The 22,014-nt window shown below is 60.9% G+C and overlaps 2 protein-coding genes across 9 annotated transcripts; one reads left to right on the top strand and one right to left on the bottom strand.

Annotated features, from left to right (window-relative positions):
- Positions 1-1,994: 1,994 nt before the first annotated feature.
- CYP11A1 (cytochrome P450 family 11 subfamily A member 1) lies at positions 1,995-13,067 on the top strand. The gene is made up of 9 exons (XM_074549598.1): positions 1,995-2,482; positions 3,924-4,079; positions 4,971-5,164; positions 6,942-7,145; positions 8,284-8,444; positions 10,429-10,595; positions 10,696-10,774; positions 11,763-11,954; positions 12,855-13,067. The coding sequence occupies exons 1-9, from the start codon at positions 2,190-2,192 to the stop codon at positions 12,975-12,977; spliced, it is 1,569 nt and encodes a 522-aa protein (XP_074405699.1). The 5' UTR covers positions 1,995-2,189; the 3' UTR covers positions 12,978-13,067.
- CCDC33 (coiled-coil domain containing 33) lies at positions 10,568-19,089 on the bottom strand. 8 transcript variants are annotated; one of them, XM_074549597.1, is made up of 10 exons: positions 18,756-19,089; positions 17,632-17,795; positions 16,640-16,829; positions 16,015-16,103; positions 15,798-15,926; positions 15,627-15,684; positions 15,198-15,298; positions 14,437-14,520; positions 13,967-14,044; positions 10,568-12,015 (listed from the first exon to the last, which is right to left on the bottom strand). In XM_074549597.1, the coding sequence occupies exons 2-10, from the start codon at positions 17,791-17,793 to the stop codon at positions 11,947-11,949; spliced, it is 960 nt and encodes a 319-aa protein (XP_074405698.1). In that variant the 5' UTR covers positions 17,794-17,795; positions 18,756-19,089; the 3' UTR covers positions 10,568-11,946. The 8 variants fall into 8 exon arrangements, with proteins under 8 accessions (XP_074405698.1, XP_074405690.1, XP_074405693.1 ...); XM_074549589.1 differs by lacking the exon at positions 18,756-19,089 and having other exon boundaries at positions 17,632-18,186; XM_074549592.1 differs by lacking the exon at positions 18,756-19,089 and having other exon boundaries at positions 10,568-10,717; positions 17,632-18,185.
- Positions 19,090-22,014: the final 2,925 nt, after the last annotated feature.

Here is a 22,014-nt window from a genome sequence, read left to right on the forward strand (position 1 = left end):
CACCGGGGTTATTCTGGTGCCTGAGCTCACCCGGGATGCTCCAGCACACGGGCTCAGATATTCCAGCAGCTTTTCCAGCCTTTTCCCGGCACTGGCAAAGCGGAGACCTCCCTGCCCCATGGATACCCTATAGGGACCTCTGGAGGGAGCCCCCTGCCCTATAGAAAACCCCAAACAACAACAAACACACCGGGAGCATTTGGGGTTTTTTTCCAGAGTTTCTTCTGCTATGCAGCGTGTCTCTCAGTGTCCCTTGGTGTCCCCCTGTGTCCCTCAGTGTCCCTTGGTGTCCCACACTGCCCCTCAGTGTCCCTCCATGTCCCCTGGTGTCCCTCCATGTCCCCCAGTGTCTCCCAGTGTCCCTCAGTGTCTCTCTGTGTCCCTCCGTGTCCCTCCATGTCCCTCGGTGTCCCTCCATGTTTCCCTGTGTCCCCCAGTGTCCCTTTGTGTCCCCCAGCAACCCTCCATGTCCCTCTGTGTCCCTCTGCATCCTTCAGTGTCTGCCCATGTCCCTCAGTGTCCCTCAGTGTCCCTCCGTGTCCCCCAGTGTCTCTTTGTGTCCCCCAGTGTCCCTCCATGTCCCTCGGCCTCCCTTTGTGTCTCTCAGTGTCTGTCCATGTCCCTCGGTGTCCCTCTGTGTCCCTCCATGTCCCTCAGTGTCCCTCAGTGTCTCTCAGGATCCCTTTGTGTCCCTCCATGTCCCCCAGTGTCCCCAAGTGTCCCTCCATGTCCCTCAGCGTCCCTCTTTGTCCCTCCATGTCCTCCAGTATCCCTTTGTGTCCCCCAGTGTCCCTCCATGTCCCTCGGCCTCCCTCCATGTCCCTCAGCATCCCTCTGTGTCCCTTGGTGTCCCTCGGGGTCCCCCAGTGTCCCTCTGTGTCCCTCCATGTCCCTCCTAGACCCTCCGTGTCCCCCCCCCCAGCTCAGGGGGACAGGAGGGGGTGGCACTGTGTCACCATGTCCCCAAGGCGTGGGGCTGCAGCCGGTGGGGTTTGGGGCTGGGACAGCCATGGCGACAGGGACAGGAGGGGACAGGGACAGCAGGGGACAGCCCCTGAGGCCTGCAGGGGACAGGAGGGGACAAGGACCATGGGACAGGAGGAGACAGCCCCTGTGGCCTGGCAGGGGACAGGAGGGGACAAGGACCTTGGGGCAGGAGGGGACAGCTCCGCGCTCCGCCGAGGGAGGGGACCGGCGCTGTCCCCGCGCGGTGGCACTGACGGGCCCCGCGCGCCCCCCGGTGTTTGTCGCCGATGTCGCATCCGCCGCCAGCCCCGCTCGGGGTCCCCGCTGCTCATCCCTGTCCCGGGGACACCCCAAAGAGGGGCCCCCTTGTCCCCCTCCCCATTGTCCCCCACGCCAGAGCCTGGGGACAAGGGACAAGGGACAAGGGACAAGGGACAAGGGACAAGCTTTGTCTCCGGCTCAGGTCACTCCAAAGCCATTCCCAAAAGCTCACAGGGGATGTTTGCGATTTGGGATTTGGATTTGGGATTTGGGATTTGGGGTTTGGGATTTGGAATTTGGGATTTGAGGTTGGAATCTGGGGTTTGAGGTTTGGGGTTTGGGGTTTTGGGTTTGCGGTTTGGAGTTTGGGATCTGGGGTTTGGGGTTTGGGGTTTGGAGTTTGGGATTTGGGATTTGGAATTTGGAGTTAGGGATCTGAGGTTTGGAGTTTGGGATTTGAGGTTTGGGGTCTGGGATTTGGGATTTGGAATTTGGAGTTTGGGATTTGAGGTTTGGGGTCTGGGGTTTGGGGGTTTGGGGTCTGGAGTTTGAGATTTGTAATTTGGGGTTTGGGATTTGGGATCTGGGGTTTGAGATTTGGGGTTTGGCGTTTGGGATTTGGGATCTGGGGTTTAGGATTTGGCGTTTCGCGTTTGGGGTTTGGGGTTTGGGACGCAGCCCTGGAATGCCGGGCCCGCCCCGCCTCGCGGCACGTGAGGCGCCCCCAGCAGGGGCACCGCGTCCCCAAGGCCACCCCCGCCGGGTGACCCTGGCTGGCGGCCCCCAAGGCTGTCCCGGCCGGGGTGCCCTGCCCCGCGCCTCGTTATCGCTTTCGGGGCACCTCCCGCCCCTCTGCCAAGGCCACCCCGGGTGTCACCTGTCCGGGGCCGCTTTGGGGCGGGAGCAGCTCCGGGAGCTCGGCATAAGAGCGAGGCCACCGCGTCCCTCGGGCCACCGTCCCCATGCTCGCCCGGGCTGTCACCGCGGCCGGAGCGCTGCGGGGATGTCCCCGAGCCGCAGCCGCGGGATGTCGCCTGCTCGGCGGGGCTGCGAGCGCTGTCCCCCCGGCTGTGCCCCCGGTTGTGCCCCCGGCTGTCCCCAAGGCTGTCCCCTCGGCCCCCCGGCCCTTTAACCAGGTGCCGGGCGATTGGAGGGCGGGCTGGCTCAACCTGTACCGCTTCTGGCGGGAGGGCGGCCTCAGCAACCTGCACCTCAGCATGGCCGGCAAGTTCCGCCGCTTCGGGCCCATCTACAGGTCAGCTGGCCCTGTCCCCTCCCGTGTCCCCTCCTCGTGTCCCCTGCTCGGTCCTCTCCGTGTGTACTCTCCTCGAGTCCCCTCCCTGTGTCCCCTCCCTGTGTCCCCTGCCCCGTCCTCTGCCCGTGTCCCCTCCCCATGTCCCCTCTCTACATCCCTTCCCTGTGTCCCCTTCCCATGTCCCCTGCCTCTGCCCCCACCCGTGTCCCCAGCTCGTGTCCCCTCCCGGTTCCCCTCCCCATGTATCCTCCCTGTGTACCCTGCCCCTGTCACCCCCTGCGCCCCCTGCCTGGTCCTCTGCCCCTGTTCCCTGCCCGTGTCCTGTCCCGTGTCCCCTCCCTGTGTCCCCGCTCCGTGTGCCCTGCCCGGTCCTCTCCCTGTGTACTTTCCTCGTGTCCCCTCCCTGTGTCACCTCCCTTGTCCCCTGCTCGTGTCCCCTGCTCGTTTCCCCACCCCCTGTCCCCTGCTCGCTACCCTGCCTGTGTCCCCTCCCCGCGTCACCTCCCCGGTCCTCTGGTCGTATCCAATCCCTGTGTCCCCTCCCTGTGTCCCCTGCTCGTGTCCCCTGTCCCTGTCTCCTGCCTCTGTCCCCTGCTCCTGTCCCCTCCCTGCGTCCCCTGCCTGGTCCTCTCCCGGTGTCCCCTCCTGTGTCCCCTGCCCTGTCCCCAGCCCAGCCGCGTTCCCAGTCCGGGGCTGAGCTGCTGGAGGAGCCTCGCCCGGCTTGGGGACACTGTGAGGGACAGGAGGGGAGGGGACAGGGACTGAGGGACAAGAAGGGGCAGGTCCTGTGCCCTGGGAGGGGACAGGGCCTGTGGGGTAGGAGGGGGCAGAGACCATGAAGGACAACAGGGGACAGGGACTGTGGGTGGGGGGACATCCCCCATGCCCAGGGAGGGGACAGGGACTGTGGGACAGGGCCATGTGGATGTGGGATTTGGGGATAAGGGGGACAGGACATTGCCAGGGGGACAGGACATTGCCAGGAGAATGGGACAGGACATTGGCATGGGGACATGATATTGCCATGGGGACAGGGCAGGACATTGCCATGGGTACAGGACACTGGTATGGGGGTAGAACATTGCTATGGGGACAGGACAGGACATGGTCAGGGGGACAGGACAGGACATTGTCATGGGGACAGGGCAGGGCATTCGCATGGGGACAGGACAGGGCAGGACACTGCCATAGGGACAGGACATTGCCATGAAGACAGGACACTCCCATGGGGACAAGGCAAGACATTGTCACAGGACAGGACGCTGCCATGGGGACAGGACAGGACACTACCATAGGGACAGGACATTGCCAGGGGGACAGGACAGTACATTGTCATGGGGACAGAACCTTGCCATAGGATAGGACACTGCCATGGGGACAGGACAGGACATTGTCACAGGGCCAGGCCCCCCAGGTCGGGGTGCTGACGCTGTGTCCCCAGGGAGAAGCTGGGCACCTACGAGAGCGTGAACATCGTCACCCCCGGGGACGCGGCCACGCTGTTCCAGGCCGAGGGGGCCCTGCCCGAGCGCTTCCGTGTCCCCCCCTGGGTGGCCTACAGGGACTTCCGCAACAAACCCTACGGCGTGCTGCTCAAGTGAGTGACACCCCAAAAACCCCAAAAACAGAGCAGGGACCCCAAACCCTACGGCGTGCTGCTCAAGTGAGTGACACCCCAAAAACCCCAAAAACCGAGCAGGGACCCCAAACCCTACGGCGTGCTGCTCAAGTGAGTGACACCCCAAAACCAAACTCTATGGCGTGCTGCTCAAGTGAGTGAGGATCCCAAAAAAACAGGTGGGGACCCCAAAAAGAGAATGGGGACCCCAAATCCCCAGGAGTGGAGACCCCAAATCCAGCCTCCTCAAGTGAATAGGGATCCCAAATCCACACAAGTGGAACCCTAAATCCGAGCTCCTCAAGTGATTGGGGGACCCCAAACCTGGGCTCCTGATGCTCCTCAATTGAGTGGGGATCCCAAATCCCTTCCAGTGAGTGGGGATCCCAAATCTGGGCTCCTCAAGTGAGTGTGGACCCCAAATCCCCTGCAATGAGTGAGGACCCCAAATCTGGACTCCTCAAGTGAATGGGGACCCCAAATCCCCTCCTGTGAGCTGGATCCCAATTCTGGGCTCCTGTCCCTCCTCAAGTGATTGGGGCCCCAAATCTGGGCTCCTCAAGTGATTGAGGGACCCCAAATTCAGTGAGGACCCCAAATGTGGGCTCTTCAAGTGAGTGTGGACCCCAAATCCCTTCAAGAGATTTGGGGACACCAAATCCAGTGGGGACCCCAAATGCGGGCTCCTCAAGCGATTGGGGGACCCCAAATCCAGTGGGGACCCCAAATGTGGGCTCCTCAAGCGATTGGGGGGCCCCAAATCCATACCCAGCCATGGCAGTCCCACCACAGGGCGCATGGTGCAGCCAGAGGGAACATTGGGGACATTGTGGGCGCTCTGGGGGTGACAGTGGCCGCGTGCCCTCGCAGGACGGGCCAGGCGTGGCGCTCGGAGCGGCTGCTGCTCAACAAGGAGGCGCTGGCGCCCGCGGCCGTGCCCGGCTTCGTGCCCCTGCTCAGCGCCGTGGGCGAGGATTTCGTGCGGCGCGCGCAGGCCCAGGCGCGGCTCAGCGGCTGCTGGAGCGGCGACTTCAGCCAGGAGCTCTTCCGCTTCGCCCTCGAGTGTGAGTGACGCCTGGCACCCTAAAAAGTACCCCAAAAGGAGCCCAAAAGAAGCCCCAAAACCACAAAAAACCCCAAAAAAACCTCAAACCCAAAAAAAGCCCCAAAACAAAAATAAAAAAGCCAACCCAAAACCCCCCAAAAACCCCCAAACAAAAAAAAAAACCCAAGAAATCCTAATGCCCCCCCAAAAAACCGCAACCCTCCCCCCAAAACCCAATCCCCTCAAAAAAACTCTAGAAAAACCCCAAAACACAAAAAAACCCAAATCCCCAAAAAACCCGAAAAACCAACGCCCCCCCCAAAAAACCTAAAACCCCAAAAAACCCCCAAAACCTAAAAAAATCCCAAACAACAAATAAACCACCCCAAATCCCCAAAAAATCCCAAAAAAACAAACGCCCCCCGAAAAACCTAAAACCCCAAAAAACCCCCAAAACCTAAAAAAACCCAAACAACAAAAAAAACACCCAAATTCCAATGCCCCCTAAAAAAACCCAAAACCCAAACCCGCCCCAAAACAGCAACAAAAAAAACCCAAAAAATCCTAACCCTAAAAAATCCCCTCCCTAAAAAAACCCAAAACCTCCCAAAAACCCCTCCAACCCCCCCAAAAAAACAACCCCCTTCCCAAAAATATCTCAAAACACCAAAACCACCCAAAACACCAAAACCCTCTCAAAAACACCAAACCCCCCAAAAAACCCCAACCCTCCTAAAAATCCCCCAAACCCCACAAAACCACAAAAAAACCCCAAACCCCCACTCCTCCCAAAAAAACCCCCAATAAACCACCCCCCCCAAACAAACCCCAAATCCCCCAAAAAACCAAAAAGATAAAACCCCAAAAGCCCCACAACCCAAAATAACCCCAAAACCCCAAAACTCCCCAAAAACCACCAGCCCTGGCCTCAGGGATTGGCCAAAGGACAGAGAAGTGTGTCCCCTCCCCATGCAGGATGTCCCCTCCCCATGTGGGATGTCCCTTGTCCTGGTGGGATGTCCCCAGAGCCCCCACACTGGTGGCACAGCAGCCATTTGTCCTTCCCTGGCCACCAGCTGGTGACAATCCCGGCCCCTCAGGGACAAACTGGAGGCCAGGCCAGGCTCCGTGGGCACAGCAAGGCTGGAGGTGGCCTTGGGGACAGGGACGTGTCCCTGATGGTCACTGGGTGCACCTGGGCCAGGTCTCCATGGTCTTGGGGACAGGGACGTGTCCCTGATGGTCACTGGGTGCTCCTGGGCCAGGTATCCATGGTCTTGGGGACAGGGACAGGTCCCTCAAAGTAATTTGGAGCACCTGGGGCTGGTCCCTGTGGCCATGGGACACTGTGAGGGACAGGCCATGGGGACAGGGACATGGACAGTGACAGGGACAGGACATGTCCCTGACTGTCCCTGTCCCCAGCAGTGTGCCATGTGCTGTATGGTCCCTGTGACCGTGGGGACATGTCCCTGACTGTCCCTGTCCCTGTCCCTGTCCCTGTCCCTGTCCCTGTCCCTGTCCCTGTCCCCAGCCATGTGCCAGGTACTGTACAGGGAGGTCCCTGTGGCCATAGGGATGGAGACAATGACAATGACATGTCCCTGTCCCCAGCGGTGTGCCACGTGCTGTACGGGGAGGTCCCTGTGGCCATGGGGACAATGCCAATGCCAATGCCAATGATGTGTCCCTGTCCCTGTCCCAGCGGTGTGCCATGTGCTGTACGGGGAGCGCCTGGGGCTGGTCCCTGTGGCCATGGGGACAGTGACAATGACACAACCCTGTCCCTGTCCCAGCGGTGTGCCACGTGCTGTACGGGGAGCGCCTGGGGCTGCTGCAGGATTTCGTGCAGCCCGAGGCCCAGCGCTTCATCGAGGCCGTGTCGCGCATGTTCCACACCACGGCGCCCATGCTGTACCTGCCGCCCGCGCTGCTGCAGCGCCTGCGCAGCCACACCTGGCGCCAGCACGTGCAGGCCTGGGATGCCATCTTCTACCAGGGTCAGTGCCACCACCCCGACGCCACCCCTGCCACCTCTGGGGACACCTCGCCCTGACACCTCACCCTGCCACCTCGCCCTGTCACCTCACCCTGTCCACTTGTCCTGCCACTTCTGGGGATACCTCTGGGGACACCTCACCCTGTCACCTTGCCTTGCTACTTTGCCCCAACACCTTGTCCTGCCACCTCTGGGGACACCTTGCCCTGTCACCACACCCTGTCACCTCGCCCTCCACCTCATCCTGTTACCTGACCCTGCCACCTCTGGGGACATCTTGCCTTGTCACTTCTCCCTACCACCTCTCCCTGCCACCTTGCTCTGTCACCTCTGGGGACACCTCATCTTGCCACCTTGCCCTGCCACCACACCCTGTCACCTCACTCTGCTGCCTCGCTCTTCCACCTCTGGGGACACCTTGACTTGTCACCTCGCCCTGCCACCATGCCTTGTCACTTCTGGGAACACCTCGCTCTGTCACCTCACCCTGCCACCTCAATCTGTCACCTCTGGGGACACCTTGCCCTGTGACCTTGTCCTGTCACCTCACCCTGCCACCTCTGAGGACACCTCTCTGGGGACACCTCACCCTCTCACCATGCCCTTCCACCTCCGGGGACACCTCACCCTGTCACCTCACCCTGTCACCTCTGGGGACACCTTGCCCTGTCACCTTGCCCTGCCACCTCACCCTGTCATGTCCCCCTGCCACCTCACCCTGACACCTCTAGGGACACCTTGCCTCATTACCTTGCCCTGTCACCTCTGGGGACACCTTGCTCTGCCCCCCCTGTTGTCACCCCATAACCATTTTTTCACCCATTTTTCCCACCCTACCCCACAGACACCTCAAACCATCTGAAACCACCCCTGACAAATCCCACTGCAGCCCACCTTCCATCATCCCTCTTCTCCAAAATTTCCGACCTTTCTCACAAACCCACCCTCCAAAACTCATTCCCAACCCAACTTCTCTCTCAACATCATCCATCCTCTTCCAGAACGTTCCTAAATCAACATTTCTTACCTCAAAATTTACACATTAATATTAAAATCTCCTACAAATCCATTTCCCCCATGCTGACACCTCCAGGGGGTGACACTGATGTCCCCTCCTCGGTGTCCCCGTGTCCCCGCAGCGGACAAGTGCATCCAGAACGTGTACCGGGACCTGCGGCTGTCGCGCAAGAGCCGCCAGGAGCACGTGGGCATCCTGGGCAACCTCATCCTGCGTGACAAGCTGCCCCTGGACGACATCCGCGCCAGCGTCACCGAGATGATGGCAGGGGGCGTGGACACGGTGCGGCCTGGGGACAGGACAGGGACAGGGACAAGGGCCTGGGTGGGCGGGGAGAAAGTCCTGGGTGGTGATGGAGGGACAGGGAGAAGGTCCTGGGTGGTGATGGGACAGGCATGGAGGAGGTCCTGGGTGGTGATGGGACAGGGAGAAGGTCCTGGGTGGTGATGGGACAGGCATGGAGGAGGTCCTGGGTGGTGATGGGACAGGGAGAAGGTCCTGGCTGATGCTGGGTGGGACAGGGAGAAGGTCCTGGGTGGTTCTGGGACAGGCATGGAGAAGGTCCTGGATGGTGATGGGACAGGGAGAAGGTCCTGGTTGATGGTGGGTGGGACAGGGAGAAGGTCCTGGATGGTTCTGGGACAGGCAGGGAGAATGTCCTGAGTTGGACAGGGAGAAGGTCTTGGTTGGGACAGGGAGAAGGTCCTGGTTGGTGTTGGGACAAACAGGGGGAAGGTCCTGGCTGGTGAAGAGTGGTCAGGGAGAAGGTCCTGGGTGGAGAAGGGAGGGAGAAGGTTCTGGATTGGGCAGGGAGAAGGCCGTGGGTGGTGTTGGGTGGGTCAGGGAGAAGGTCCAGGCCTGGACAGGGAGAAGGTCCTGGCTGGTGATGGATGGGACAGGGAGAAGGTCCTGGCCTGGACAGGGAGAAGGTCCTGGTTGGTGATGGATGGGAGAGGGAAAAGGTCCTTGTTGGTGTTCGGTTGGGCAGGCAGGGAGAAGGTCCTGGGTGGGGGAGGGAGAAGGTCGTGGGTGGTGTTGGATGGGTCAGGGAAAAGGTCCTGATTGGGGTTGGTGTTGATGATGGGACAGGCGGGGAGAAGGTCCTGGATGGAGCAGGGAGAAGGTCCTGGTTGGTGACGAGTGGTCAGGGAGCAGGTCCTGGGTGGGGCAGGGAGGGAGAAGGTTCTGTATTGGGCAGGGAAAAGGTCCTGGCTGGTCCTGGATGGGGCAGGCAAGGGGAAGGTCCTGTTGGTGATGGGTGGGACAGGGAGAAATTCCTGGGTGGTGTTGGAACAAGGGGGAAGGTCCTGGTTGGTGCTGGGTGGGGCAGGGAAAAAGTCCCAGGTGGTGATGGAAGGGCAGGGAGGGAGAAAGTCCTGGCTGGTGATGAGTGGTCAGGGAGAAGGTCCTGGGTGGGGCAGGGAGGGAGAAGGTCTAGGATTGGACAGGGAGAAGGTCGTGGGTGGTGATGGGTGGGACAGGGAGAAATTCCTGGTTGGGGCTGGCTAGGGCAGGGAGAAGGTCCTGGTTGGTGATAGGTGGGGCAGGGAGGGAGAAGGTCCTGCTTGAGGAAGGGAGAAGGTTGTGGGTGGTGTTGGATGGGTCAGGGAGAAGGTCTCGGGTGGTGCTGGTGGAACAGGCAGGGAGAAGGTCCTGGATGGTGCTGGGTGGAACAGGCAGGGAGAAAGTCCTGGACTGGGCAGGGAGAAGGTCCTGGATGGTGATGAGTGGGGCAGGGAGAAGGTACTGAATGGGACAGCGAGAAGGTCCTGGTTGGCGCTAGGACAGGCAAGGAGAAGGTCCTGGCTGGTTATGGGACAGGCAGGGAGAAGGTCCTGGACTGGGCTGGGAGAAGGTCCTGGTTGGTGATGGATGGGGCAGCACCAAGCTGGGCAGGGAGAAGGTCCTGGCAGCACTGAGCAGGTCCTGGCAGGGCTGAGCAGGTCCTGGCAGGGCTGAGCAGGTCCTGGCAGCTCTGGGCCATCAGGAGCAGGTCCTGGCAGGGCTGAGCAGGTCCTGGCAGCACTGAGCAGGTCCTGGCAGCACTGAACAGGTGCTGGCAGGGCTGAGCAGGTCCTGGCAGCTCTGGGCCATCAGGAGCAGGTCCTGGCAGGGCTGAGCAGGTCCTGGCAGGGCTGAGCAGGTCCTGGCAATGCTGAGCAGGTCCTGGCAGGGCTGAGCAGGTCCTGGCAGGGAAGAGCACCTGGCAGCTGCGGGCCAGCAGGAGCAGGTCCTGGCAGCTGTGTCCCCTGTGTGTGTCCCCCAGACGTCCATGACCCTGCAGTGGGCCATGCTGGAGCTGGCGCGGGCCCCGGGCGTGCAGGAGCAGCTGCGGGCCGAGGTCCTGGCAGCCAAACGCGAGGCGGGCGGCGACCGCGAGAAGATGCTGAAATCCACACGGCTGCTCAAGGCCGCCATCAAGGAGACACTCAGGTGAGGAGGAGGAGGAGGAGGAGGGGCTCAGGGGAGGAGGACACGCCCTTCCTCCCCGGAGTGTCCCCAAGGCCGCGGTGTCACTGTCACTGTCGCGCAGGCTGCACCCGGTGGCCGTGACCCTGCAGAGGTACACCACGCACGAGGTCATCCTGCAGGACTACCGCATCCCGCCCGGGGTGAGGGGACACCGGGACACGGGGACGGGGGGACACCGGGACACGGGAAGGTGGGGACACTGGGACATGGGGACACGGGGATGTTGGGATGTGGGGACATGGGGACAGGGGGACAGAGGGAGAGGAGGACATGGGGAGAGTGGGACACGGGACACAGGGACATGGGGAGATGGGGAGATGGGAACACAGGAACATGGGGACATGGGAACATAGGAGTGATGGGGACATGGGCACATGGGGACATGGGGAGATGAGGACACGGGGAGATTGGGACATGGGGATGGTGGTGACATGGAGACAGAGGGGGCAGGGAGACACAGGGACACAGGGAAATGAGAACATGGGGACACAGGGATGTGGGAACATGAGGGCATGAGGACATGAGGACGTGATGATACAAGGACACGGGAACATGTGGACATGAGGACACAAGGACATGAGGACACGGACACACAGGAACATGTGGACCTGAGGATGCAAGGACACAGGGACATAAGGACGAGGACATGAGGACATAAAGACACAGGGTCATGAGGACATGGGGATGTGGTGACAGAGTGACGTGGTGACATGATGCCCCTGCCTCCTGTGGGACATGGGGGGACACAGAGACGCAGGGGAGCAGGGACATGAGGACACGAGGACATGAAGACACGGAAAAATGAGGACATGAGGACATGGAGATACAAGGACACGAGGACATGGGGACATGGGAACATGGGGACATGAGGACACAAGGACATGGAGACACAGGGACATAAGGACACGGGGACATGAGGACATGGGGAAATGAGGATATGAGGACATAAGGACATGATGATACAAAGACACGAGGACATGAGGACATGAGAACTTAGGGACATGGGGACGTGGCGACATGAGGACATGGGGACATGGGGAAGTAGCAATGTGGAGACATGGGGACATGAGGACACAAGGACACAGTGACACGGTGACATGGTGACACGCTGTCCCCGGCGCCCCGCAGACGCTGGTGCAGGTGGGGCTGTACGCCATGGGCCGTGACCCCGCCGTGTTCCCGCGGCCCGAGCGCTTCCTCCCGCAGCGCTGGCTGCAGGCCGGCCCCAAACCCTTCCTGGGGCTCGGCTTCGGCTTCGGGCCCCGCCAGTGCCTGGGCCGGCGCATCGCCGAGCTCGAGATGCAGCTCTTCCTCATGCACGTGAGTGTCCCCTGTCCCCAGCGCCGGGGGACAGCGTGGCGGGGTCTGTCACACGGGGTCCCTGACATCAAGGGAGAGTGTAGTGGCAGTGGGGTCCATCCTGCAGAGTCCCCAATGCCAGGGGACATCACAGGGGCTGCAGGGTCTGTGCTGTGGGGTCCCCAACATGAGGGGACAGCGCTGTGGCCACGGGGTTTGTCCCATGGGGTCCCCAATGCCAAGTCCATCCCTGTGGAGTCCCTGACATGAGGGGACAATGTGGTGGCCATGGGGTCCATCCCCGTGGGAGAGGGGACAGCGCAGTGGCCGTGGGGTCTGTGCTGTGGGGTCCCCAACATGAGGGGACAGCACGGTGGCCATGGGGTTTGTCCACATGGGGTCCTCAATGCCAGGGGACAGCACGGTGGCTGTGGAGTCTGTCCCACATGGTCCCCGATGTGAGGGGACAGCGGGTGGCTGTGGGGTTGTCCACATAGGATCCCCAATGTCAGGGGACAGTGTGGTGGCAGTGGCGTCCGTCCTGCAGAGTCTCCAATGCCAGGGGACATCACAGGGGCTGCAGGGTCTGTGCTGTGGGGTCCCCAACACGAGGGGACAGCGCTGTGGCCACGGGGTCTGTCACACGGGGTCCCTGATGTGAGGGGACAGCGGGGTGGTCACAGGGTTTGTCCCATGGGGTCCCCAATGCCAAGTCCATCCCTGTGGAGTCCCTGATATGAGGGGACAATGTGGTGGCCATGGGGTCCATCCCCGTGGGAGAGGGGACAGCGCAGTGGCTGTGGAGTCCATCCTGTGGAATGCTGGTTTGGCTTGGCTCAGAGTGGCCTCAAAGGTCACCCTGGGCCTTGCTCCAGTGTCCCCAAGCCCCCCAGCCCCACGGCCGTGTCCCCTCCACCCCAGATCCTGGAGAACTTCAAGATCGAGACCATGCGGGCCGTGGAGATCGGCACCAAGTTCGACCTGATCCTGATCCCGGACCGGCCCATCCAGCTGACCCTGCGGCCCCTTGAGGGCCAGCCCTGAGCAGGGGACACCGGGGACACCCTCATGTCCCCCATTTGGGGACAGTGGGGATGCTCCCGGGGCTGCGGCTGTGGCTCAAGGCTGCACTGTACTGGGGAGACAAAGTGGGGCAGCCCCCTGGGGAGGGGAATTTGGGGGGCTGGGGGGGTCCCCTCTGGCTGTCGGGGGTCCCACCGAGCTCCCCTGAGCCTCTGGAATGTCCTGGAGCCTCTGGAATGTTCTGGAATGTTCAGCCTGGCCTCTGCTCCATGGGAAAGGCGCCCGCGGGGTCGGGGCAGGGGGGCAGTGCCCGGGGGGCTCAGGAAGGGCCCGAAGGGTCTGGGGGCACAGGGGGGCACCCATGGGGGCAATCAGCCCCCTCTGGGGTGGGCAAGGGACACCAGCGACACTGGGGACATTGGGGACATTGGGGGACACTGGGGACATTGAGGGCATTGGGGACACTGGGGGTCAGTGGGGACATTGGGGGTCATTGGGGGCATTGGGGACACTGGGGACACCGGGAACACTGGGGACACTGGGGTCAGTGGGGACATTGGGGTCAGTGGGGACACCGGGAACCCTGGGGGACACTGGGGGTCACTCCCAGGGGAGGGCTCAGGGGTGGGCAGGGGGACACTGGGGACACTAGGGGCATTGGGGACACTGGGGACATTGGGGTCACTGGCAGTCATGGGCGACATTGGGGACACCAGGGACATTGGGGTCACTGTGGACACTGGGTCACTGGGGATATTGGGGACATTGGGGAGGAACTGGGGAGGGCTCTGGGTTGGGCAGGGGTCACTGGGGATGCTGGGAGTAACTGGGGACACTGGGGACATCGGGGACACTTGCAGGGGAGGGCTCTGGGATGGCCACAAGGACATTGGGGGCATTGGGGTCACTGGGGGTCACTGGAGACACTGTAGGTCACTGGTGTCACTGTAGGGTCACTGGTGTCACTGTGGGTCACTGTAGGGTCACCGGTGTCCCCTGTCCCCGCTCACCAGGCCCAGGCCATGCTCTCGCAGGCGCATCTCCAAATCCTGCTGGCCCCGGGCCCAGCTCCGGGCGGCCTCCTGCAGCTGGGACAGACCCAAACGGGCTGGGACTGACACCAAAACAGGCTGGGACTGACCCCAAAATGGGCTCTGGGACCACAAAACATGCTGGGTGACCCTAAAATGGGCTGGGTGACCCCAAATCGCTCTGGGTAACCCAAAACGCGATGGGAGACCCCAAACCTCACTGGGGGACCCAACCCGCGCTGAGTGACCCCAAAACACGACGGATGACCCCAAACCACGCCAGGTGACCCCAAAACGGGGGTGACCCCAAAACCACACTGGGTAACCCCAAACCACACTGGATGACCCAAAACGCGATGGGTGACCCCAAAACGCTCTGAATGACCCCAAAGCACCCTGGGTGACCCCAAACCCCCGTGTGCGGCCCCACCCCGCCCCGCGGTGCCCACCTGCCTCTCCAGCGCCCGGGCCCGGCCCCGCTCCCGCTCCAGTCGCGCCAGCAGCTCCAGCTTCTCCCCGGGCCCCAGGAGCCGCTGCGGGCATGGCAGAGGCGGGTGGGGATCGGCCCGCACAGCTGCCACCCCCGGGACGGGCCCTCTCTGTCCCCGGTGTCACCCCCGGGACGGGTCCGGCTGTCCCCGGTGTCACCCCCGGGACGGGTCCGGCTGTCCCCTCTGTCTGCTCTGTCCCAGCCGCCACCCCCGGGACGGGTCCGGCTGTCCCCGGTGTCACTCCCGTGTCCCCTCTGTCCTCGGTGCCACCCCCAGGACGGGTCTGGCTGTCCCCTCTGTCCCCTCTGTCCCTGCTGCCACCCCCGGTGCTGTGTCCCCTCTGTTCCCTCTGTCCCGGTGCCAGCCCCATGTCCCCTCTGTACCCGCTGCCACCCTGGTGCCATGTCCCCTCTGTGCCCAGTGTCACACACGGTGCCGTGTCCCCTCTGTCCCCTCTGTCCCCGCTGCCACTTCTGTGTCCCCTCTGTCCCGGTGTCACCCCCGGTGCCGTGTCCCCTCTGTCCCCAGTACCGTCCCCGGGCCTAATGCCCTCTGCCCCCGGTGTCACCCCCATGTCCCCTCTGTCCCCGCTGCCACTCCCAGTGCTGTGTTCCCTCTGTCCCCGCTGCCACCCCCGGGACGTGTCCCCTCTGTCCCCGGTGTCACCCCCGTGTCCCCTCTGTCCTCGGTGTCACCCTCGTGTCCCCTCTCGCTCTCACCGCGGCCCGGGCGGGTCCCGCCGGCTCCTCCCGCAGCCGCTTCTGGGCCAGCAGCGCCGCCAGGGTGGCACCTGCGGGGTGGCACCGGTGAGGTGGCACCTCTGGGGGGACACTGGGGACATTGTCCCGTGTCTCTCCCTGGGCGGGGCAGGGGGACAGCGAGCCCCGGCGTGTGCCGTGCCCGGGGGCTCGGGAATGAGGGGGGGACAGGGAGGGCTGGGGACATCTCTGAGGGTTGGGGACATCCCTGAGTGTCTCTGTCCCCTACTGCCCACCCGTGGGTCCCCCCTGGACCATCCCAGGGACAACTGGGGACATCCCTGAGTGTCCCTGTCCCTGTGTCCCCATCCATGGGTCCCTTCTGCCCACCCCGGACCATCCCAGGGACAGCTGGGGACACCCCCGAGTGTCGCTGTCCCCCGCACGCACCCGCGGCTCTCTCGGCGCTCCTGTCCCGCAGCAGCAGCCGCTCCATGGCCTCGATCACCTGGGCACAGGGCACCGCTGTCCCCGTGTCCCCAGCGCCGTGCCCAGCCCGTGCAGGGCCGGGCCGGGCTGGCGGTGTCCCCAAGCCCGTCCTTGTCACCCGGGCCGTGTCACCTTGTCCTGCTGTCGCAGCGCCCGCTGCAGCGCCCCGGCCTCGGCCGCCCTGTCCTGGCAGCGCCGCCGTGCCAGCTGCTGCCATTGCCGCCGCTGGAGCAGCACCAGCTCCTTCTCGCGGTCGTTCTTCTGCGGGAGAAGCCCCGGGAGTGCCGGGCACGGCCCCGGGACAGCCCCGGGACAGCCCCCGGTGCCCGCCGTGCCCGCGGGGCCGTACCCGGATCAGCTCGTTCTGCAGCCGCTGCACCCGGTCCCGCAGCGACCGCAGCTCCAGCGCGCCCGCCGCCAGCTCCCGGGACAGGGTGGCTGTGGGGACAGTGCTGTCACCACCCGGGGTGGCAGTGCCCAGCGTGTCCTGCCTGTCCCCAGGATGATGGGCCTTGTCTGGGTCACCTACCCAGGGTGGCAGTGCCCAGTGTGTCCTGCCTGTCCCCATGCTGACATGCCACATCCCTGTCACCCACGCAGGGTGGCAGAGCCCAGCTCACACCCAAGGGTGGCTGTAAGGAAGCACCATGTCCCTGTCACCCTGTCACTGTCACCCAGGCAGGGTGGCAGTGCCCAGCATGCCTTGCTGATCCCCATGGTGACATGCCACATCCCTGTCACCCACTTGGGGTGGCAGTGCCCAGCATTTCCTGCCTGTCCCCAGGATAATGTGCCATGTCCCCATCACCCAGGCAGGGTGGCTGTGCCCGGCCTACCCTGCCTGTCCCGAGGGTGACATGCCACGTCCTTGTCACCCACATAGTGTGGCAGTGCCCTGCGCGTCCTGCCCATCCCCAGGGTGACACACCATGTCCCTGGCAGTGCCCAGTGTGCCCTGCCGTGCCCGCACGCACCCAGCCTGTCCAGCAGCTCGTCCCGGGTCAGCACATCGGTGTCGCTGCCACGGAGCTGCTCCGGCTCCCGCAGCCGGGCCAGGCTGTGCCGCAGGTGCCCGTTCTCCGCCTCCAGGCTGGCCACGCGGCGGCGCAGGGACAGCAGGTCCCCCGCCATCCTCTGCAGCGCCAGGCGGTGGCTGTCACCCCCCTGGGGACCAGAGCACAGCTGGCACAGCTGGACAGACAGGGATGTCCCCCCTGGTCCCAGGGATTGGCTTGGGATGAGGGTCAGACACACCCTGGGGGAGCTGAGAGATGTGCAGCGTGTCCCCTGCTCTTGTCACCATCCATCATCCATCCATCCATCCATCATCCATCCATCATCCATCCATCCATCCATCCATCCATCCATCCATCCATCCATCCATCCATCCTTCCTGTCCTTCCCAACCTTCTCCTCTCCTTCCACTTCCCCATCTCCCTCTTTCCCTTTTTTCCCACCTGCCCCCTGTGGAATCTCCCAGGGATGTGGGGTTGGACCTGGGTTCCCCAAACTCGGAGCTTTTTGGGGCTTTCCAGCTCTTTAACAGAGGGATGGGGTGAAGAACAACAGAGGGATGAACATTCCCAAAGATTCTCCTGGATTATTTTTGGCTCGTGTGTGGCTGGAGATGCTGGGGAAGGGGGGGAGAATTCCTGAGGAATTACCCTGGATCCCCTCAGGAAGGATCTCGGTGGCCACAGGGGAGCCACGTGCCTTGGGAATGAGCTCAGGAGTGGCCTTGGCCACCGGCCTGGCAGGAGGTGACAGCCCTGGGGGACTCTGGGGACAGGGAAAGGGGGGCAGGAGCAGCCAGAGGCTCCAATCCCTCCTCCACATCTGCCGGGAATGGGGAAATCCAGGAATTGCTTCATTCCCGAGATGAACAGCAGCCAAGCTGGGGCTGTCCCCTCCCAGGCCGCCCTGGGGACATGGCTGTCCCCTCCCTGTGTGTCCCCGTGTCACTCACCGGCTGCTGGGGGCGTCCCGTGCTCTCCTGGGGGCGGGCAGGGACAGCCGGGCAGGCTGGGGCAGGCCGGTGCTCCAAGGGCGATTCCAGGCCCGGGATGTTCCCGTGCCTCCGGAGCGGCTCCTGCGCGGGCAGGGCCCGGCCCGGGGCTGGCAGGGACATCCCTGGGTGGGGACACAGCTGGCAGGGACAGCGGGGACAGCGGGGACAGGATGGGGATGGGGATGGGGGTGAGGATGAGGATGAGCAGGGTGAGGGTGAGGGTGTCCCAGTCCTGTTCCTGGTTCTCCCATTCCCAATCCTGCTCTGTCCAATTCCTGCCTTGTCCCATTCCTGATACCACCCTGTCCCCTTCCCAATCCCAGTGCGTCCCATTCCCGATCCCATCTCCCATTTCTATTTCCAAGCTGTCCCATTCCTGATCCTGCCATGTCTTATTCCCACTCCTATTCCCATTCCCAATCCCATTCCCAATCCCAATCCCAATCCCCATCTCCATCCCAACCCCCATCCTGATCCTGATCCCACCATGTCCCATCCCCATTCCCATTCCCAATCCCACCGTGGCCCATTCCCATTCCCCATTCCCCATTCCATTCCCCATTCCCATTCCCTGTCCCAATCCTGTTCCCATTCCATTGCTATTCCCAATCCCACCGTGTGCCATTCCCATTCCTGATCCTATTCCCATTCCCATTTCCAATCCCCATCCCCATTCCCAGTCCCAATCATATCCCCATACCAAATCCCATCCCTGATCCCACCGTATCCCAAGTGCATTCCCGTTGCATTCCTGTTCCCATTCCCAATCCCAATCCCATCCCCATGCCCATTTCCCATCCCCATCCCTGTTCTCATTCCCATTCCCAATCCCCATCCCTGATCCCACTGTGTCCCATTCCCTTCCCCATCCCCATTCCCACTCTCATTCCCACTCCTGTTCCCATTCCCATTCCCACTCCCATTCCCTATTCCCATCCTCGATCCTGCCCGTGTCCCATTCCATTCCCATCCCCATTCCCATTTCCATCCCAGCCCTGCCCCGGGGGTTGCCAGGCTGGCGCGATCCCAAACAAAACCCTTCCCGAACAATTCCCTGAATCCCGGGGATCGACGGCACTCACGGGGCGGTGCCGGGAATGCAGCGGGAGCAGGAGCCGTCGTTCCCGGGATGTTTCAGCAGGAGCCGCCGTTCCAGGGCTGTTTTCCCGGGCTGTTTTCCCGGAGCAGGAGCCGCCGTTCCCGGGGCTCGCGCGGCTCCCGGCGCCGTTGCCACAACAGAGCGGAACTGGCCCTTGGGAACCCCGCCCGGAGCGGCTCCGGTCCCAAAACCCCGCGGGAATCCCAAATTCCAACAAGGGAACTCCAGGGGTGATCTCGAAATCCACCCGGGGCAATTCCAGGTGATCCCAAAATCCATATGGATGAATTCCAGGGACTCCCCAGGTATCCCAAAATCCACACAGGGCAATTCCAGGGGTGATCCCAAAATCTGCATGAGGGAGTTCCATATGATCCCAAAATCCACATGGATGAATTCCAGGGACACCCCAGGGATCCCAAAATGCACACGAGGCAATTCCAGGTGACCCCAAAATCCACACTGGGGAATTCCAGATGACCCCAAACCCACCTGGATAAATTCCCAGTGACACCAAACCCCACAGTGATAAATTCCCTGTGATCCCAAACCCACCTGGATAAATTCCAGGTGACCCCAAACCCACAAGGATAAATTCCAAGTGACCCCAAACCCACCTGGATAAATTCCAAGTGATCCCAAACCCACAAGGACAAATTCCCAGTGACACCAAACCCACCTGGATAAATTCCCGATGATCCCAAACCCCACCTGGATAAATTCCAGCTGACCCCAAACCCTACCTGGATAAATTCCAAGTGACCCCAAACCCACAAGGATAAATTCCCGGTGATCCCAAACCCCACAAGGATAAATTCCAGGTGACCCCAAACCCACAAGGACAAATTCCAAGTGACCCCAAACCCCACCTGGATAAATTCCAGGTGATCCCAAATCTCACCTGGATAAATTCCCAGTGACCCCAAACCCACAAGGATAAATTCCAGGTGACCCCAAAGCCACAAGGACAAATTCCCAGTGACCCCAAACCCACCTGGATAAATTCCAAGTGACCCCAAATCCACAAGGATAAATTCCAGGTGACCCCAAACTCCACTTGGAAAAATTCCCGGTGATCCCAAACCCCACAAGGATAAATTCCAGGTGACCCCAAACCCACAAGGACAAATTCCCAGTGACCCCAAACCCACCTGGATAAATTCCAGGTGACCCCAAACTCCACCTGGAAAAATTCCCGGTGATCCCAAACCCCACAAGGATAAATTCCCAGTGACCCCAAACCCACCTGGATAAATTCCAGGTGACCCCAAGCCCACAGGGACAAATTCCCGGTGACCCCAAACCCACCTGGATAAATTCCAGGTGAACCCAAACTCCACCTGGATAAATTCCCGGTGATCCCAAACCCCACAAGGATAAATTCCAGGTGATCTCAAATCCCACCTGGATAAATTCCAGCCGCACCTCGATCCCCCCCCACCCCAGCCCGCTTTGGGGTTGATTTCCCCGCAGTTTTTGGGATTTTCCAGGCATTTTCCGCTCCATCTTTTCCCCGAATTCCCCTCGGATCTCTCGGCGCCGCCGCTTCCTGCGGGAGGCCGGGATGAAAGGACGGGAACGCAGCTTTGAAATTCCACTTTTGAATATTTATTCCTTTTTTTCCCTGATCTTTCCCGAGCCTCTGAAGCTTTGGGATCCTTTCATCCCTTCCCGCTCCTTTCCACATTTGCTCATCCCGAATATTTATTTTTTTTTATTTAGGTTTTTTTTCCTAATATTTGTTTAACAAATCGCTCCGTGGGGTTTCCGTGGATCCCTCTGCAGGCGGGATGGGAAATCGACCTCAAAACCACCCCAGAAGGCCCCAAAATGCCCCCAAAACCGGAGGATTCGGGGATATTTTTGGGATAGAGGGGGGAAAGCAATGTTTTCCATTTTTTCCACATTTTCCCCAGATTTTCCCGCATTTCTCCCCCATTTTTCCCATATTTTTCCCACATTTCCCCTGTTTTTCTGGGATTTTCTCCATGTTTTTCCCCACATTCATCTCCTCCCTCGTTTTTGCCACATCTCCCCCCATTTTTCCAGATTTCCTCCCATTTCCCCCCACATTTTTTCTGGATTTCCTCCTATTCTCCCCACTTCTTCCCCATATTTTTGCCCAATTTCGCCCCATTTTCCCACATTTCCCTCCTGTTTTTCCCAGATTTTCTCCACATTTTCCCCCTATTTTTCCAGGATTTCCCCCACATTTTCCCCCATTTTTCCCAGATTTCCCCCCCATTTTCCTCCTCTATTTCCCCCTACTTTCCCCTCATTTTCCCCACATTTCCCCCTATTTCCCCCCCGTTTTTCCCCATCCCACTCCTGATCCCAAGGGAATATCCGAGCAAATGAAGACATCCCAAATTCCCCAGGGCCTCACGAGCTGTGACAGGTGAAAATAAAAGGGAAAAATGGAATTTTTTCCCCCTCTCTGATCTCCTCTAATCCTCATTTTCCCCCTTTTTTTCCTCAGATATTTAAATGGACGTTTATCCCATCTTCCCAACAATTGGGGAATTAGGGCCGCCACTCCCCCCATGGGATTATCCCGGAATTATCCCGGGATTATCCCGCTGAGCCAGGAAATCCCAGCGGGGATTTGGGGCTGAGATCCCTGAAGAGAGGGGTCCCAAGCAAGGCAGGAATGGGGGAAAAAATGGGGAATAAAAATGGGGGGAAATCCGGGGAAAATGGGGGAGATATCTGGGAAAAATTGGGGGGAAATGTGAGGAAAAATGTGGGGGAAATGGGAGGGAAATCCGGGAAAAATGTGGGGGAAATGGGGAAAAATATTGGGAAAAATGGGGAGGGGGGAGGAATCTGGGAAAAATGGGGTGGGGGAGAAATGGGGGGAAAATGTGGGGGAAATAGGGAGAAATGGTGGGGGGAAATGTGGAAAAAGTGGGGAAAATGGGGAAGGAATGAGGGGGGAAAATGAGGGGGGGAAATGGGGGAAATGAGGGAGAAATTGGGAAAAATGTGGGGAAAATGGGGAGAAAGGTGGAATAAATGAGGGAGGAATGAGGGGGAAATGGGGAGGAAATGAGGGGAAAATGGGGTGGAAATGAAGGGAAATGAGGGGAAATGAGGGAGGGGAATGGGGGGAGAAATGTGGAATTAATGTGGGAGGAATGAGGGGAAAATGGGTGGAAAATGGGGGGATGAGGGGGAAACTGGGGGGAAATTCATCAAAATGGGGGAAATGGGGGAAAATGTGGGGGAAATACGGAGAAAAT

The sequence above is a fragment of the Zonotrichia albicollis genome, chromosome 11, assembly GCF_047830755.1.
Source record: "Zonotrichia albicollis isolate bZonAlb1 chromosome 11, bZonAlb1.hap1, whole genome shotgun sequence".
In the NCBI taxonomy this organism is placed as follows: domain Eukaryota; kingdom Metazoa; phylum Chordata; class Aves; order Passeriformes; family Passerellidae; genus Zonotrichia; species Zonotrichia albicollis.

Coding starts and splice junctions, on each gene's coding strand:
- CYP11A1 (XM_074549598.1), top strand. CDS start 2,190: ATGCTCGCCCGGGCTGTCACCGCGGCCGGAGCGCTGCGGGGATGTCCC. Junction 7,146..8,283: donor GGATGCCATCTTCTACCAGG/GTCAGTGCCACC, acceptor GTGTCCCCGCAG/CGGACAAGTGCATCCAGAAC. Junction 8,445..10,428: donor TGGCAGGGGGCGTGGACACG/GTGCGGCCTGGG, acceptor TGTGTCCCCCAG/ACGTCCATGACCCTGCAGTG.
- CCDC33 (XM_074549589.1), bottom strand. CDS start 18,018: ATGGGATCGGGAATGGGACGCACTGGGATTGGGAAGGGGACAGGGTGG. Junction 15,927..16,014: donor TGCAGAACGAGCTGATCCGG/GTACGGCCCCGC, acceptor CTTCTCCCGCAG/AAGAACGACCGCGAGAAGGA. Junction 15,685..15,797: donor CGCTGCGACAGCAGGACAAG/GTGACACGGCCC, acceptor CCCTGTGCCCAG/GTGATCGAGGCCATGGAGCG.